Genomic DNA, 15,377 nt, shown 5'->3' on the forward strand with positions numbered 1-15,377 from the left:
CCAAACAAGGTAGAGTAGACAAAGGCAAAGACAATGATCAGAAAAGAAAACCACAAGGTCCTAGGGCTATGGAATGCACTGTTTTGCCTACTGCTAGCAGGAAAGGTGGGAGAAGCATGGAAGAATTGTTTGGAGTACACCAGTAACCACTCAAGAAACCATCAGGTACAGCAGTGTGGACCTCAAAAGGCACTACCTGGTCTGGAAACACTCTAAGTACCAAGCACAGGAAACAGGACAGAGTGTGGCAGCTTGAACTATCTAAGTGGTGGGATCATTAGCTTTTGCTTTTTTTTTTTTCTCGATGTGCTTTGTCTTTCTACAATAGACACATAATACCAAGTTTCACAAGAACAGAGGTCCTCCTCCCTCTCCCATGACACCCATACAAGGATTCAAAGTACACCCATCAGAATTCCACAAGCTCTGGGCATACAGGACTGTGAATACAAATGAGGGTTCTAAACATGCCTGTGTACCCAGTTCTCAGTGCCATGACCACCAACCTTCACTCTTCAGAGGTGGGCAAAGAAACCAATATTGTCCCCATTGTGAACACCCACCAGGTCCAGTCCAGCCAAAACCCCACAGTAGCACCACGGACCACCAGAGAACAGCTAATCAAGACAGAGAAACTCACATTTCCAAGAAAACGTGTGTCTCAGTCCCACCTCTCCAAATGGCCAGACCTGACCCCATTTCCACCTGGGAATGGCAGTGCCCTCCAGGCTTCCTGGCTCAGATTCTTCTCCCTCTGTGTCAACACATAAGCAGGACCCAGTGCCCTTCCTGTACCCTTTGTTCTTTGTCTTTAAACAGTAACAATGCAACATGGAAAAATGGCAGCCTAACTTCCCCTGCTGACTTCCCAGGTGCTAGACACTGTGTGGGGTCCACTTCAGACTGACTTGTCTCTACCCTCAGTGAGGCAAGGGTAATGATTCACTCTCATTTTACAGGAAAAATGCAGGTCAGAGAGAGACCACATGTTAAGAGACAAGAGCCAAGATTATGGTTTGACCCCTCCCATCTCAGCCCACCCACTCAGGTGTCACCAGAGCACAGGGAGTGTCTGACTGCCTGCCATCTGTGGTATTCTCTACCCCACTATAACAGGTCCAGTTCAATGATACAGTCTCTTTTTTTTTTTTTATTTATTGAGGATTTCTGCCTCCTCCCCGCCACCGCCTCCCATTTCCCTCCCCCTCCCCCGATTAAGTCCCTCTCCCTCATCAGCTTGAAGAGCCATCAGGGTTCCCTGACCTGTGGGAAGTCCAAGGACCGCCCACCTCCAATGATACAGTCTCTTATGCACCACACCCTACTCTCCTTGTGAGGCCACTGAACCTCATATATAGATCCTACTCACTGGTAAGCTCCTGTGGGGTCTGCTGTTGTAGAGCGTGCAGCAAGCCTGTAAAGCCTATCATGTGCAGGCCCACAGCCAGGGTAAGCAGCTCCCAGAGAAACCTGGCTAGATATAGTCACTGAATGGAGGCATACTGTCCAACAAGAGCCAACTGCCTGTCCTGGCTGTCACGTGTTCTTCCCTCCTTCAGCAGCACCATTCTGTCAATTACTAGGTGCCAGGCAGCACAGCTGGCAAATCAATCAGGCTATGTAGGAGGTGCTAAATATCCAGACCAGGTTGGGGGTTCAGTAACCCTTCTTAAGTGGGCAATCCCAGCACCTATCTCTAGGGGTATTTCATGTGTGATTCCCCTCTATATGTTGTAAATACCATTGGTTAATAAAGAATCTGTCTTGGACCTGGCAGGGCAGAAGAGGTAGGCAGGGAAAACTAAACTGAATGCTGGGAGAAAGAAGGAGGAGTCAGGGAAAAGCCATGTAGCTGCACTGGAGACAGACGTGCTGGAACCTTGCTGGTAAACCACAAGCCTTGTGGTAAAGTATAAAATAACAGAAATGGGTTAAATTAAGATGTAAGAGCTAGCTAATGAGAAGCTAGAACTAATAGACCAAGCAGTGATTTAATTAGTACAGTTTCTGTGTGGTTATTTCAGGGCTGAGTAGCCAGGAACAAACAAGTGGCCCTCTTACAACAGGTATTCCCTGGCCTTATTAAAGCCCTGAGGATATGACACTCAAGTAAAGCCATAAGGAAGTCAGAGGATTTCCACTAAAGTCACAAATCTGCCAGGCCAAGTCCCACACACAGTAGGTACTAAATCAGACGAGAAATAGACCCCATACCACCAAGACAGCACTCAGGTTGGACGGTAGCTTCAGACTACATGCCCATCTCACCCACTGACAGGCACTGGCTGGCAGTACCCTTGTTGATATGAGTGAGCCCTGGGTACTCTTGAGGCACTAGCTCTAGAAATGGGAATGCTCTCTCACCTGCTTCCCTCACCACCTGACAACAGAGAGGGGAGACAACCCAACCAGGTGAGGAACAGTATATTCGCTTTAAAGCTTCTGACTCTTGACTACCTGGGACTGGATGGTAATCACAGGTTCCTCCTACCTCCTGGATAGGTCATTCTCTGCTGGCTCTCCTTGACTCCCAGTTTCTGAGGTACCTGAAGAGCAACCTAAGGGCATTTAAAGAACTAGTCAAGTTCAGAAACCAAAACCCAAATGATGCTATAAGTGGTTCTAAAAGTGCTTTAATACTTCAATTTGGGACAGGTACTCCTCAAGGCAGAAAGCCCAGAGGCTACACAGGCTGAAGCAAAGCCTTCATCCACTAAGCCTTCCTCAGATACCTGGTCCCTACCAAACATCTGCTTGTCAAAGCATCAGGTGAAGGTAATGGCCCCACACACCAAGTCTAACACAGTGTCCTTCCAGCCTCTACTCTTTCTGCAAACACAGTGGGTTAGCTGCTGCTTCATGCTACATACAGCAAGTACTGCCTTCCACAGCAGTAGGGCTATGCTCACTTGTCGCTCTAGAGCAGTGGTTCTCAATCTTCCTAATGCTGTAATCCTTTAACACAGTTCATCATGTTGTGGGGACTCCATACCAAAAATTACATAGCTGTAATTCTGCTACTGTTATAATCATAATGTAAATATCTGTATTTTCTGGTTGTCTTTGGTGACCCCTGTGAGAATCGTTATTCTAGAGTAAGAATAAGGAGCAAGGTTTAAAGCTTCAGTCAGGCTCCTGAGTTCAAGCCCTCACACAGCAGTAACCACAGAGGTACAGGTAGAAAGGCAGGGTGAAAGAAGGTGATAACTATCCCTCTTCGCTCCCTCCAGATACTGAGAATCAATCTCACAATGAAAGGCAACTATTTCTTCAAGGCAGTCTCATGAAAAATGTGAAGGAGTGTCTAAAGTGGGCTCAATCCTGAGCAGGCCTCTGTGGTTCCAGTGGCACCTCCATCTGGTATGCGGTTCTATCATAATATGAAGTATCTCTTTTTAGAAGAATGTGAACAGGAGAGCAATGGGCACAGCAGCTACTTATGGACTCACTGCCTTGTGCTGATATTGGAGTCACAGGAACCTTGTGGGAAAGTACAGACAGGAAGAAAAGAGGGCGGAAATAAGGGTCAGGAAAGACAAGTAGCCACACCCTACCCAGAGAGGGACAAGAAAAGGGGCTGGGGCCTTAGAGAGGCCAACCAGGTACCTGGAGGAAGCCATGCTGAATGGACCAAGCAAGCCAGAATAAAAGAAGACTTATTAGCATTGGGCTGAGTGGCCAAGCTGAGGGAAGTAGTAAGATCCCAAAGGAAGACACCAGGAGGCAATGACCCTAGCAAGAGAACAGAACGAAGGGTAGATTCCATATAGGAATTTTTTTTTCCACCAAAAGGCCAGAGCAGGTCAGCATGTCAAGGCTACCAGTTCCAGAGACAGAGGGGCATCAGCAAGAGACTGCTAAAAACATAAAGAATGATCTTTTTAAAGCGCTCCACTAGAGACTCGAGAGACGACGGTTCAGTGGCTAAGGGTACTAGCTACTTCTCCAGAGGACCCAGGCTGATTCCCAGCAACCTGGTGGCTCACAGTTGTCTGTAACTCCAGTTCCAGGGGATCTGATGCCCTCTTCTGGCCTCCACGGCACTAGGCATGCATATGGTACACAGAAGTACATCCAGGGAAAATACCCAAACACATAAGTGAAGAAATAATAATTTAAAAATAAAACCTTCCACTAAGAAACAATTATTTTGATAAAAAGCAAAGCCCAGAGATAGGCAGACTAGAGACAAAGCAGACTCCTATTCTCTGGTCGACATGGCTGCTACCAAGAACACTGGGCCTTGAATACTATGGTCCATCATATCCTGTGATGTCATACAAGGAAAGTTCACAAGGTCACAGCAAAAAGATACAGTAGAGAAAGGGGGCCAGGAAGGAGCCTAGTCACATTGCTGAGGACAAACTACTATCAGAGTTTGTCCCTTCTATCTCCAGCAGTAAGAAGGTCAGGTGTCAGGCCTCAGAGGCTCTCCATTATTTACAGCAGAAGAGACCCTAAAGACTACAACTGCAGGCACAGACCAGAAGGGACTAGTCACTTAGCCATGGATTAGGTATCAGGGAATCTAGGAAGTCTATCTCATCCTGCCTGGAGGTCAACTTGAAGTTACTCTGCCACAGAACTCCACCCACCTGGAGTTCTGTATCACCTTGGTGATCCTAGTGCCTTCTGACCAAACCTTGGGATAAGAACCAGGGGCTAACAAGACCAACAATAATTTCACTGTACCCAAAGAGCAGCCTCTTCTCCCAGCCCCGCCCCCATACCCAGGCAGCTGTAACTCTGACCAACAGAAACTGACAAGAATGCTGCTCTCCCCTTCCAGGCCATTTCACTGTGGTGGGAAGCTCCCCCAGAGGGAAGAGCCCCAGAGTTACAAAGCCTCAAGGAGCATCTAAGCCCAGAAGTTAACCAAAAATCCCTCTCTGTCCCATGAATATGACTTGCCTCTCACACCTTCACCCCACTAGTGTTCAATACAACTATGCATAGGCTTGGTAAGGGCCAAATCCCACCAGAACTAACACAAACCACCCTGGGACCAAGCTCTACAGGTGGCAAAAAGCAAGGCTGTTCTTGCCAGTTTTTCCACTTTGCAAAACAGTTCTTTTTCAAGTTAAAAATGTTATTTAGGGGCTGGAGAGATGGCTTAGCAGTTAAAGAGCACTGGCTGCTCTTCCAGAGGTCCTGAGTTCAATTCCCAGCAACCACATGGTAGCTCACAACCATCTGTAATGAGATCTGGCACCCTCTTCTGGCCTGCAGGCATACATGCAGAAAGAACACTGTATACATAATAAATATTTTTTTAAAAAGTTATTTATATTAAATTATGTTTAGTTCTTATCCTTTTAAAATGGTTAAAGATATTTCTGTTTAATGTCTAAAATGGTTAAGTCCTGATATCCACAACTAACACACATCTAATTAAGACTTAGAGTCTAAAGGGAGCAAAGAGTTTGAGAATGCTGCTCTAAGCCAAGGAGGAAACTTCTTGTAAGAAAGGCTACATTGGGAAACTTGTTCTGATAGCCAGCCAACACCAAGACACTCAAGAAAGCAAGGCCCTCTTGGACTCCCAGACAGATGGAGGTAGCACAGGCAACCTGGAAGAACTAGAGGAGGCGAGGTGAAAACACCCTGTCTGAAGCACAAAGGTTAAGGATCAGGAAGGAACAGCAGCAACAGATAAGCAGACTTCCAATCCTTGCCCCATCTGGGGCTGCTGAGCCAAAATCACAGTCAGAGATGCAGAGTTGGACAGGCACTTGTCCCCAGAGCTGTCATAAGACATATTCTTACCCTTGCTGAGTGTCCCTGTCACAACAGAAACAGTGAGTACAATGAGTAGACAGCCGTGGCCTCTGCTGAGAACAGACTGCTTTAAAGAGATGTGGCCAAGAGCACCATGGAAAGAAGAAAGGAGGGCTCTTTCCTAACAATTTTGGCAAAGCACAAGGAAAGCCCAAGGCCAACCCATAATACCTCTCATGTACAAGCAAAGTATAAATCATAGCCATGAAACAATATAGTGATCTGAAAAATCCAAGATACACTCAAATAAGAGTTTAAAAACAAAACAAAAAACTTAAAAAAAAAATCTTCCTCGCCAGGTAGTGGCGGCACACGCCTTTAATCCCAGCACTTGGGAAGCAAATGCAGGTGAACCTCTGTGAGTTCGAGGCCAGCTTGATCTACAAGAGCTAGTTCCAGGACAGGCTCCAAAGCCACACAGAGAAACCCTGTAACAACAAAAAAATCTATCTGGAAGGGGCTGAAAAGATGCTTCAGCAGTCAAAAACACATACTGCTCTTGCAGGGGACCTGAGTTTGATTTCCAGCACCCACAACAAAAGCCTCACATCTTATAACTCTAGCTTTGGGGAGATTTAATTCCTCTAGCCTCTGTGGACACCTGCACTCATGTACACACAGCTACACACACACCATTAAAAATAAGGAAAAAAAAATTTCAATGTACATGGCATTGGTGATGTGACTTGGTTGATACAGCACTTATCTAGCATGCATGAAGCTCTGGGTTCATCCCCCCAAAGGGCATAAATAATGTGTGGTGGTACATGCCTATAATCTTAGCACTCAGGAGGTGGTGTAGACCAGCTCAGGCTACATATGACCCTGTTTCAAACTAACCAACCAACCAACAGACAAACAAAAGACAGTATCTGCACTGAGCAGATGACAGGCTTTGTCATTATTTCCTAAATAATACAAGCTTGCAAATATCTACATGGCAGTTGGACCTGTCATGTATCAGAAGAAAATCTAGAGATGATCTGCAGTACACAGTAGGGTTGCCATGTTCCATATAAATATACCACTTACGTAAGAGACTTGAGCATTTGAGCAGCTTCGTACTTGAGGTGGCCCAGGGAGCACTACCCTTAAAATATTAAGGAATACCTGTACAGAACTGTAAATTTATAGAATCTCCAATGAAACATTATAGGGGTTTTTGTTAGTTTATTTCATACTGGCTTTTTTTCCTCATCAAAAAAGAACTTGGTAATAAAGCCAGGCACACTCTCAAGACATTTAGAATTCCACTACTCATATACTGAGACTGGTTGAAGCAAGATCTTGACTCTCAAAACTAAAAGGAGAGGGAAAAAAACCTAACTTGTTTCCTGATGACAATGATGTATGTACTTGTTTCAATCCACAATACTCAAAAGACAGTTGCCAAATCATGAGACAAAATGCTTTGCCATTATCCCCTAGAGCAGTGGTTCTCAACCTTCATAATGCTGTGACCCTTTAATACAGTTTCTCTCATGTTGTGGTGACTCCAACCATAAAATTATTTTTGTTGCTACTTCATAACTGTAATTTTGCTACTGTTATTAACTGTAATGTAAATATCTGATAAGCAGGATATCTGATATGTGATTACTGTGAAAGGGTCATTCTACCTCCAAAGGGGTTGTCCCCACAAGTTGAGAACTGCTGCCCTAGAGTGCCGGTCAGAGCCCTGATCCTCCAGCCACTTCTCCCAATCCCTTTTCCTATTCAGGGGATAAAAGAGCTAATTCAAAAGTACTCCCGCTAGCTAAAGTTGGGGCAATTCACTCATCAAAATAATAAAAAAAAAGAATAAAAGTAATAAATGATGAAGACTGTACTTGACTGTAGAATACTGAACAAGTCTATGGTGACCTAGGGAAGACAGTACAGGCAGCCCTCCTGTGCAAATATCCATACCTTGTCAGCCTTCCATCTTCATGGCACCTTCTCAAACCCTAGGATCTCCACTAAAATTACTCTCCTGCCCCACATCCACCATACCCCAGTTTCCTTATGCTCCCTTTAAGTAGCAGACCTCTTGTCTCTATTCATACAGCACTCACCTTTGGCAGCTCCTTGATTCCACTAGACTCTGGCTCACACCTTGTATCTCACAACACCAGTGCTCACACAAACTGCCTTGTCACATATGGCACTGAAAGAACTGGCTAACGAGTAGAAAGACAAGTATGCCGGTGGCACGAAGTTCTGCAGAGAACACTGACACAGGACTGGGGACCTAGCCAGGACTTCACACAGTAAGGTCCCATGCAGACAAGCCAAGCTGTGTGTTACACCATGCTTAGACTAATTTTACATTCCTGGGCTTGATCCCAAGGCCAGCCTCAGACAGCACTTCCTTGGGGACAATTGGCATTGGCAGGCCTTTTTAAAGATTTGGGACACAGTCCCACAAGGTAAAGGCAGGAACCTTCAGTAGGGACACTGCAGTCCAAAACTGTCGAGGGCTGCTGAGACTGTGTCTCTTCTGCTAGCTCAATGAGGGAAAAAAAGGAGTACCACTGAAAAGGCAACTTTTAAGGAAGTGCCTGACCCTAAAGGCCACAGGCAAAAGCCAGAGGCCAGGCCATTCCTCCTATTCTACCTATTCACCATCCATGACCTCTGGGGGACAAGCTCCTACACAGAAGTGAGTCTCGTGCCTTCCTGACACACCAAAACAACAAAATATATCATCCAAAAAAAACTGGGCCCAAAGTAGAACACAACATATAACCACATGGACTTAACTGTACATGGCCCCATGACCCTGGCAGGAATGTGCCCACTAAGGATTGTGGGAGCAACTGGATGAAAACTGCTGCCCAGATGGTCAAGCATGCTGGCAAAGAGAACCTTCAAAGAGAAAAAAAAAAAAAACAGTAGGTGTGGCTATGGTCCATGGCACAGACACTGACAATGCCAAGTGGAGGGGCCATGGGTCACAATTGGTCTGCATGCCTTATTGAACAACCCCTTCCTCTCTTTAACCTTTTGTTTTTATTTCAATTGTTTTTACTTCCGTGTTCCCAGGCACCATCCCATGAAGCTGCAGTGAACACCAGCAGGCGTGCCCCAGCTGAGAAATCCTATACAGAAAGAAAAACAAACAGGAGGTAGGCACAGAATGGAAGGAACTTCTGGCAAGGCAGAGAGGAGCAGCTAGCACCTTCTTCTGCCAGACTGGCCCACAAGACAGGGTGCACAGAAATTCCCACCAAGAAATGCCCAACGACCTCACCCCAGCACTCTTTTGGTTACACAGTAGAGCAAGGGAGGGTAGATGGTGCCCACTAGGACCTGAGCTTGTCCACCCTGCTGACAGGCTGAGCTTCCCTCAGGGCTGTACAGCATGTCTATACAAACACAGGAAGCGGGGTTTAAGTGTGTCTGTTTCCATGGCCACTGCAAGGAAGATACAGGAAATGCTGGGCTACCAGGACCACTGATATAGGCGTTCCCCACTGAGTTGGCCTTTAACATGTGCTATACCAAATGACCGTGGCAGACCACAGCTCCTCCTGAGAGGAAGTCTTGCAAGTAAGTACTCTCAACTGTCATCCCACAAGCAACAATGAATGATAGCAAGGTCTAAAGGCAGCCTGAGAAGATGCCTTGCTGGGCAGGTAGAGTATGGCAGTATGAATCAACAGTTGGATTGAGGACCCACTAAGGAAAGCAAGCACTGGCCTCACACACTTTTACAGGGAAGCACAGCCGTGCCATCTAACTGTCCCCAGTCAACAGAGAGCTCTTCTTCAACACACCACTGGCCTCACCCTGCTCAATGCTGGCCAGCTTGAGGATGCTTGTATTATATGAGCTCCTAGGGGACATTCTAAACAAACAAGAGTGTCCTGAAGTACATAGCACTCACAATCACTGGGGTTTTTTTGTTTGTTTGTTTTTTGTTTTTGTTTTTTAAGGGAATGGGAACACAAGAGACCCAAGCAGATACCTTTGCAAGCCCAACCCAGATGACTACCTGGGCAGCCCCTCATGGAAAGAAGCTATTCCTGAGGGGTGTTCTGAGAATCACATCTTTCAGTGGGACCATCTACTAGAGAGCCTGGCTCCAAGAGATGGCATCTCCATCATGCCTTTAGGTCTCTTGCAGGTATCCTCTCCACTAACTATGCCTCAATAATACTCTACTTCACACTCACTCAGATCCTTGATACTTCTATTGTGCTTGCCCTGTCCTCCTCTGCTAGCCTTAGCTTTCAAAACACTGACCTTGGAGCCATTGAAAACCTTACCCTCAGCTTAGGGTATGGGATCCTTGGCTGGGGAAGGAGTACAGTTCACTGTCCTAAAAGATTGGGTTACAACATCATCAGTCATGACTGCAAACTTTCAACAACCACCTCAACAACAACAGAACATACAAGTCTCCTCACAATTCCTGGTGGAACAACAAATGGACACAGTTGCTGATATCCATCACTGAATCTATCACAGGACAGGTCTCATGACTCCATTTATACACTACACTGGAATAGAGTGGATTGATGCGGCCTCTTGTGGGGGTGGGGACCTGCAGCAACTACAGGGCTATTCAAAGAATGATGGTAATGTTCCATAATGGGCTGAGGATGGCATGGTAGGGGGTTTGCCCAAGATGCTGAAGGCTGTGGGTTTCACCCCTAGCAACACACATACACAGAAATTTTAAACTAAATTTAATCATGGTCTTAGTAACAAAAATCTATAATTTTACTAAAAATTACCTAATCATATACTTAAAACAAGCAAACTTGGTGGTATGTAAACCATACCACATGAGGCTATTCAAACAAAACCTACAGACTCTGGCAAGCCCAGTCAGAAGTCAGTCACCAGAAATACTCTCCCAGGAGATAAAGCCTTTTACCCCATGCCAACCTTGCAGACACCTACACACAACTGCTCAGAGTAGAAGACTACTGAAAGCTGCTCCAGAAAGGCTGGAAAGCCCTAAGGCCATTTAGTTTTTACCTGTTAGCTGAGCAAGAGCAGACCTCCAAATGTACACTGTATGAACCGCCAACACCAAGTTTAATCTCCTGACAGCACCCAATGCCTGAAGAGTAACAGGAGAGCCTGACTGGGAAGGGCACTTGTAGTTCTACAAGAGTCAGGAACACGTGGAAAGGGAGCCACAGGGCAGGCTGGAGAGGGACTGCTGGAGGGGGTAGAGTCAGGAACATGTGGAAAGGGAGCCACAGGGGCAGGCTGGAGAATGACTACTGGAGGGGGCAGAGAGAGGTTCAGTAAGGGTTGCTGGGCAGGAGGGCCAATTTGCTATTTTCAGGGGAAGAGGAAAAAGTGTGTACTTCTGAGTCCCAGGAATTCAGGAGCTTCTGGACTGCTTTCCATTAGATAAAATCCAAACTACACTCAGACCTTCTGCTCAAATGCCAGCCCCTGACAGGAAAGATGCAAGAGTTTTCTAAAGTATCACACAATTTGTTGAGGTTCCCTCTTCCAAATCCTGAGCAGCTTCTCCTTAGGTGTTACGCATTCTTGGGTGTCCAGAACAGAACAAAGATTCACTATACAAAAGTTGTAACCTTTTCTAAAAAGAGCTGAAGGTGGTCTGACTAAATACACTGCTTAACAAGAAGCTCAAAGTTTTTCCAAGCAGAGGAAACCAACAGCACAAGAGGCAGCTAAGAGCCACACCTACAGCATTCTCCAGAAAAGTCCCAGCAGGTCCACTACCAAGTCCCAACGTGCCAAACTCTGCTCTGACTATCCCAAGCATGTTTCCCTGTAGGGCCTCCCTTCCTCTGAGCAGCTGAATGCAAAAGATAAGGCTGTGAGATGCTCGCAGTCCCAGCTTGATCCTCATCCAGCTAAGAGGAAGATGTGGTTTTCCACTTGCATTTTTGAAGAGCACTGGCTCTAACAATTGCTGGAAAAGAACGCTACTCTCACACCCATTACTTGGTCCATGCAACATGAAGCAATCCAACAAAACCTTTACTTTAAAGCAAGCAAGCAAGCAAGCAAGCAAACAATCCTTCTCAAAACACAACCACTGTATTCTAAACTCCTCAGTGACAATGTATGGTCGGAATTAAGAAAATTATCAAGATACAGTAAAAGATGATACTTTTCTCCAATTCTTCCAGACGAAAACTAGTTAAAGGATTAAATGCAGATAAAGTTCCAGCCCTGAGCAAACAATGGGCACTCGGAAGGAAAAAATGGCTTCACTCCTTACTGGCCACCTTGCCAGCTCTCACCCAGGGATCAGAAGACAAAGTGGATGAGATCTCTGGGTGTGTGTGGAGTGGCAGGGATCTCTGAAGCACACTCTGAAACTTTCATGTCTTCCTACTTTTATAGCAATACAATGAAAACAAGATGTTTCCTCTATGTATCGTGCCTCTATCCTCCAAAGACACCAAGGAGGAACTGTATCTGACCACTAGGGAAAAAAAAGGATTTTTAGACAGGTACTGTATAAAAGAACTTAGGAATGCCAATATCCAGTATGCAATCTGTGACACTTAAGAACACGAACACAAAGATAATTACCCTGCAACCAGATCCCTCTTAAAAATCTCCACTGCCCTTTGCAACCACATCTCTATTTTTTACAGTGAGGCTGAGATTCCTTCCTTTCCTAAAGCTCCAAAAGCAGAAGCAGCTTCCAGCTATATGCTCTAGGGCCTAGACAGACCCTAGCCTAGGGTAAGAGATAAGGGTTCAGCTGTCCCTTCCCACAGGGCTCCTTGTTCCCAAGGAGTCACAAGAACCACTGCCTCCAAAGGCTGATGATGGTTAATGTATGCTTATTTGCAATGCTGATTCAGCCCCCACAAAAGTCCTCAGTCAGTTTCAAGACTGGCTTCTGGTCGGTCTGTAGGCAAAAGGCACCTGCCACTCATGGGCATGGACCTGTAAAAATAACAAGTACAAAAGTGGACAGCTTCCTCAGCGACCCAGCTGAAGATCCAGGTCTCTTGCAGTGGAACCGTTTTCGCAGGTAGGCCAAGTTATCTCCAATGCCGGCTCCCTCCACAGAGGCACAAAGGGAGACTGCGCTGAAGAGGCTGGACACAGCTGTGTGTCCTGCACTTAACATCCCTGGGCTTCAGAGACCTTGAAAATGAACAGGACAGATCCCAGGCCAATGCCTACTGTATGCCAAACATGTGCCGGCCCTTATCTCAGTTCACCCTTCCATATACCTGTACTGAACATTCCAGCTTCCATCGAACACGCAATGCTTTAAAGCAAGGCTTGAGAGGAGGACACAGCTAGTAAGCAGAGAGGAGTCGGTGACAGTGCTGCCTCTTAGAGAAACCAGATGGGCCTGGTCCCCTGTGTCACCTAAGTGGCACAATGTGGCTCCTGGCCTCCCTTGGTCTCCTGATTACCCATGGGGTTGCCTGTCCTCTTGGTCCGCCCTCTCCCTAGGTTGCACGCACTGGAAGGTCAGAATGTCTCCATCACCTCAGTCATCCTGAAAGTACCACCGCTTATGCTGCCCTCTGCCTCTCCCCAGCTTCTAACTCCAGGGTCCCGCGCAGCCATCCTACTGCCGAAACCAAAGGCGGGCAACTCCATGGCTCAGAATGCTTAGGTTGAACCCGCAGCAGGGCCGCGGGCACCGCCACAGGGACGGGGGACTGAGAAGCTGGGAGAGCGCGCGCGGCCAGGAGCGCCCGCCTCTCACTCTCCTCAAAAGTAAATTAGAAGAAAGTCATTTGGGCGGAAGAACTTTCGCAGGCCCCAAGAAGACCGACGAAGGACGGCGCCCGGCGTCCGACTCGCGGCCCGTCATCCCGCGGCGAGGGGCCGCGGCCTCTCGGGACAGCGCCTTGGGGACCGGGCCTCGCTCCCGCCCGCCGCCCTCCCGCCCGGCCGGCCTCCCGGAGTCCCGCAGCGGCTGGCCGTCCTTCCGAGCCCCCGCCCCTCCTGGAGCCAGCCGTCCGCCGCCCCGCGTTCGCTACGTTCGCCGCCGCCCCGCACAGCGCCGCGCTGCGCCGGCAGCCGCCACTCACCCCATGAGCCAGTCCATGGCTGCGCGGGGCCCGCGCCTCGCTCGGCCTCAGCCCCGCCGGCGGCCGGAAGTAAACACTCGATGGCTCCCGCCCGCTGCAGGAAGTGACGCGCGCACAGCTTGCTGGGACGCGTAGTCCCAGCGGCCCCTGCGGCCCCGCCCAAGGAGTACCTGTTCTGGAGTGGCGGAACCTGGCGGCACCGCGAAACTTGAGACCCCAGAGCACCCAGGACCCGAAGACTGCCCGGAACTCCGGAGCTTCCGGATCCCCAACGTGCGTGTAACTTCAGAACTCCCCGGAAACTCAGACTGCCCGGAACTCCGGAATGCCCCAGACTAGCAAAGTGCCTGTAACATCACAGTGAACTTGACCCTGGAGCACACCCGATCCCGGTGTTGTACACCCTGGAGTGCCAGGACTTCAGAGTGCCCGGACCCCAGGAGTGACCCTTTCCCCCATAGTGCCCTAATCCGCGGAATGCACAGACCCCAGGAATCTAAAAATTCCTGGAACCTGAGTACCCAGTATCTCAGTATCCAGAAACCCAGTATCCCAGACCTGGGAGTGCCAGACTCAGAAGTGCCTGGAACCCCAGAGTGGCCCCAACCCTGTGTCCCTGAACTGGGAATACTCTGAACCCCAGAGTGCATCCCCGAGTATGTGCCCCTTCCTCCGCAGAGCCTCATCCCTGACTGTTTATATCCCTCATGTTAGCCACCTTAACCCTGCAGCCATCTTTGCCCCACCTAGTGCCTCTACCTGAACTGTTCTGACCACATTGCCTCTTCTGTGTCCCCTTGCTTTGCTGTCTGTTCCTTTTCACCCCAACTGTCCACCCGTGTGGACTTGCTTGTCCCCTTTTTGTCCCCTTGCTCCTTGAGCTGTACCCTCTGGCTCTTGGGTGACTATCATCCAGGATGCCACAAGTCTCCTCATTGTCCTGGATATCTGTCCTATTGGTAGCTTTTTCCAGAGCCTGACCAGTATCAGGAACTCAGTGAGTAACTGTGAAAGACTGGCTCTCCATTCTCCTCTTCACTGTGGAGATGCTCCCAGGATCACACACTTGAGCAGAGGGATCACAACAACTCAGTTCACTAGTGTCTTCAGTGGGGTGTCATGAATTGTGGGCACCAGACCAATAATACCTTCAGGCCATCTGCCCACTCTAATACAGGTGCCATATACTTGTACATATACATGTACTTGAAATGGTACTCACTCCTCCCAAAAGAACCATTCCAGCATGCTGGGAGATTTTCCCATCCATTCCTCCTTTATAGGCACCTGGAGGGGATGGGTGCTGGTGACAACCAACAGATACCTGAGATGAAACAGTGAGGAAGGAAATACCTAGAGAGAGGAAAGTCACCTAATCAAGATTATATCAGGAGAAAATCAGGTCTGTGCTCTCCTCCATTTCCATTCACATGGCTGCCCATGGTCATACTGAATAACTCCCCCACCCCATAACCACCTTGTTTTTAGCCAACCATCTGCTGGTTGCCTTACAATGTTTCTTTGTCCACTGCTGCGGTGGAGCATCAGTCCTTGGTAAACCAGCCTGCTTTTGACTGCCACCATCTGTCTCTGTGTGTGTGCACACACGCA

At 47.9% G+C, this 15,377-nt stretch overlaps 1 protein-coding gene across 1 annotated transcript in view; it reads right to left on the reverse strand.

The window, feature by feature from the left end:
- Mob2 (MOB kinase activator 2) overlaps nt 1–13,831 on the reverse strand; it is a 53,843-nt gene extending 40,012 nt beyond the window's left edge. The window contains exon 1 of the mRNA XM_005351538.3: nt 13,767–13,831. Coding sequence (XP_005351595.1) covers nt 13,767–13,783 — 17 coding nt within the window. The 5' untranslated portion in view covers nt 13,784–13,831. The remainder of the gene's footprint in view (nt 1–13,766) is intronic.
- Nucleotides 13,832–15,377: the final 1,546 nt, after the last annotated feature.

Source organism: Microtus ochrogaster, chromosome 8 (genome assembly GCF_000317375.1).
Source record: "Microtus ochrogaster isolate Prairie Vole_2 chromosome 8, MicOch1.0, whole genome shotgun sequence".
Lineage (NCBI taxonomy): Eukaryota > Metazoa > Chordata > Mammalia > Rodentia > Cricetidae > Microtus > Microtus ochrogaster.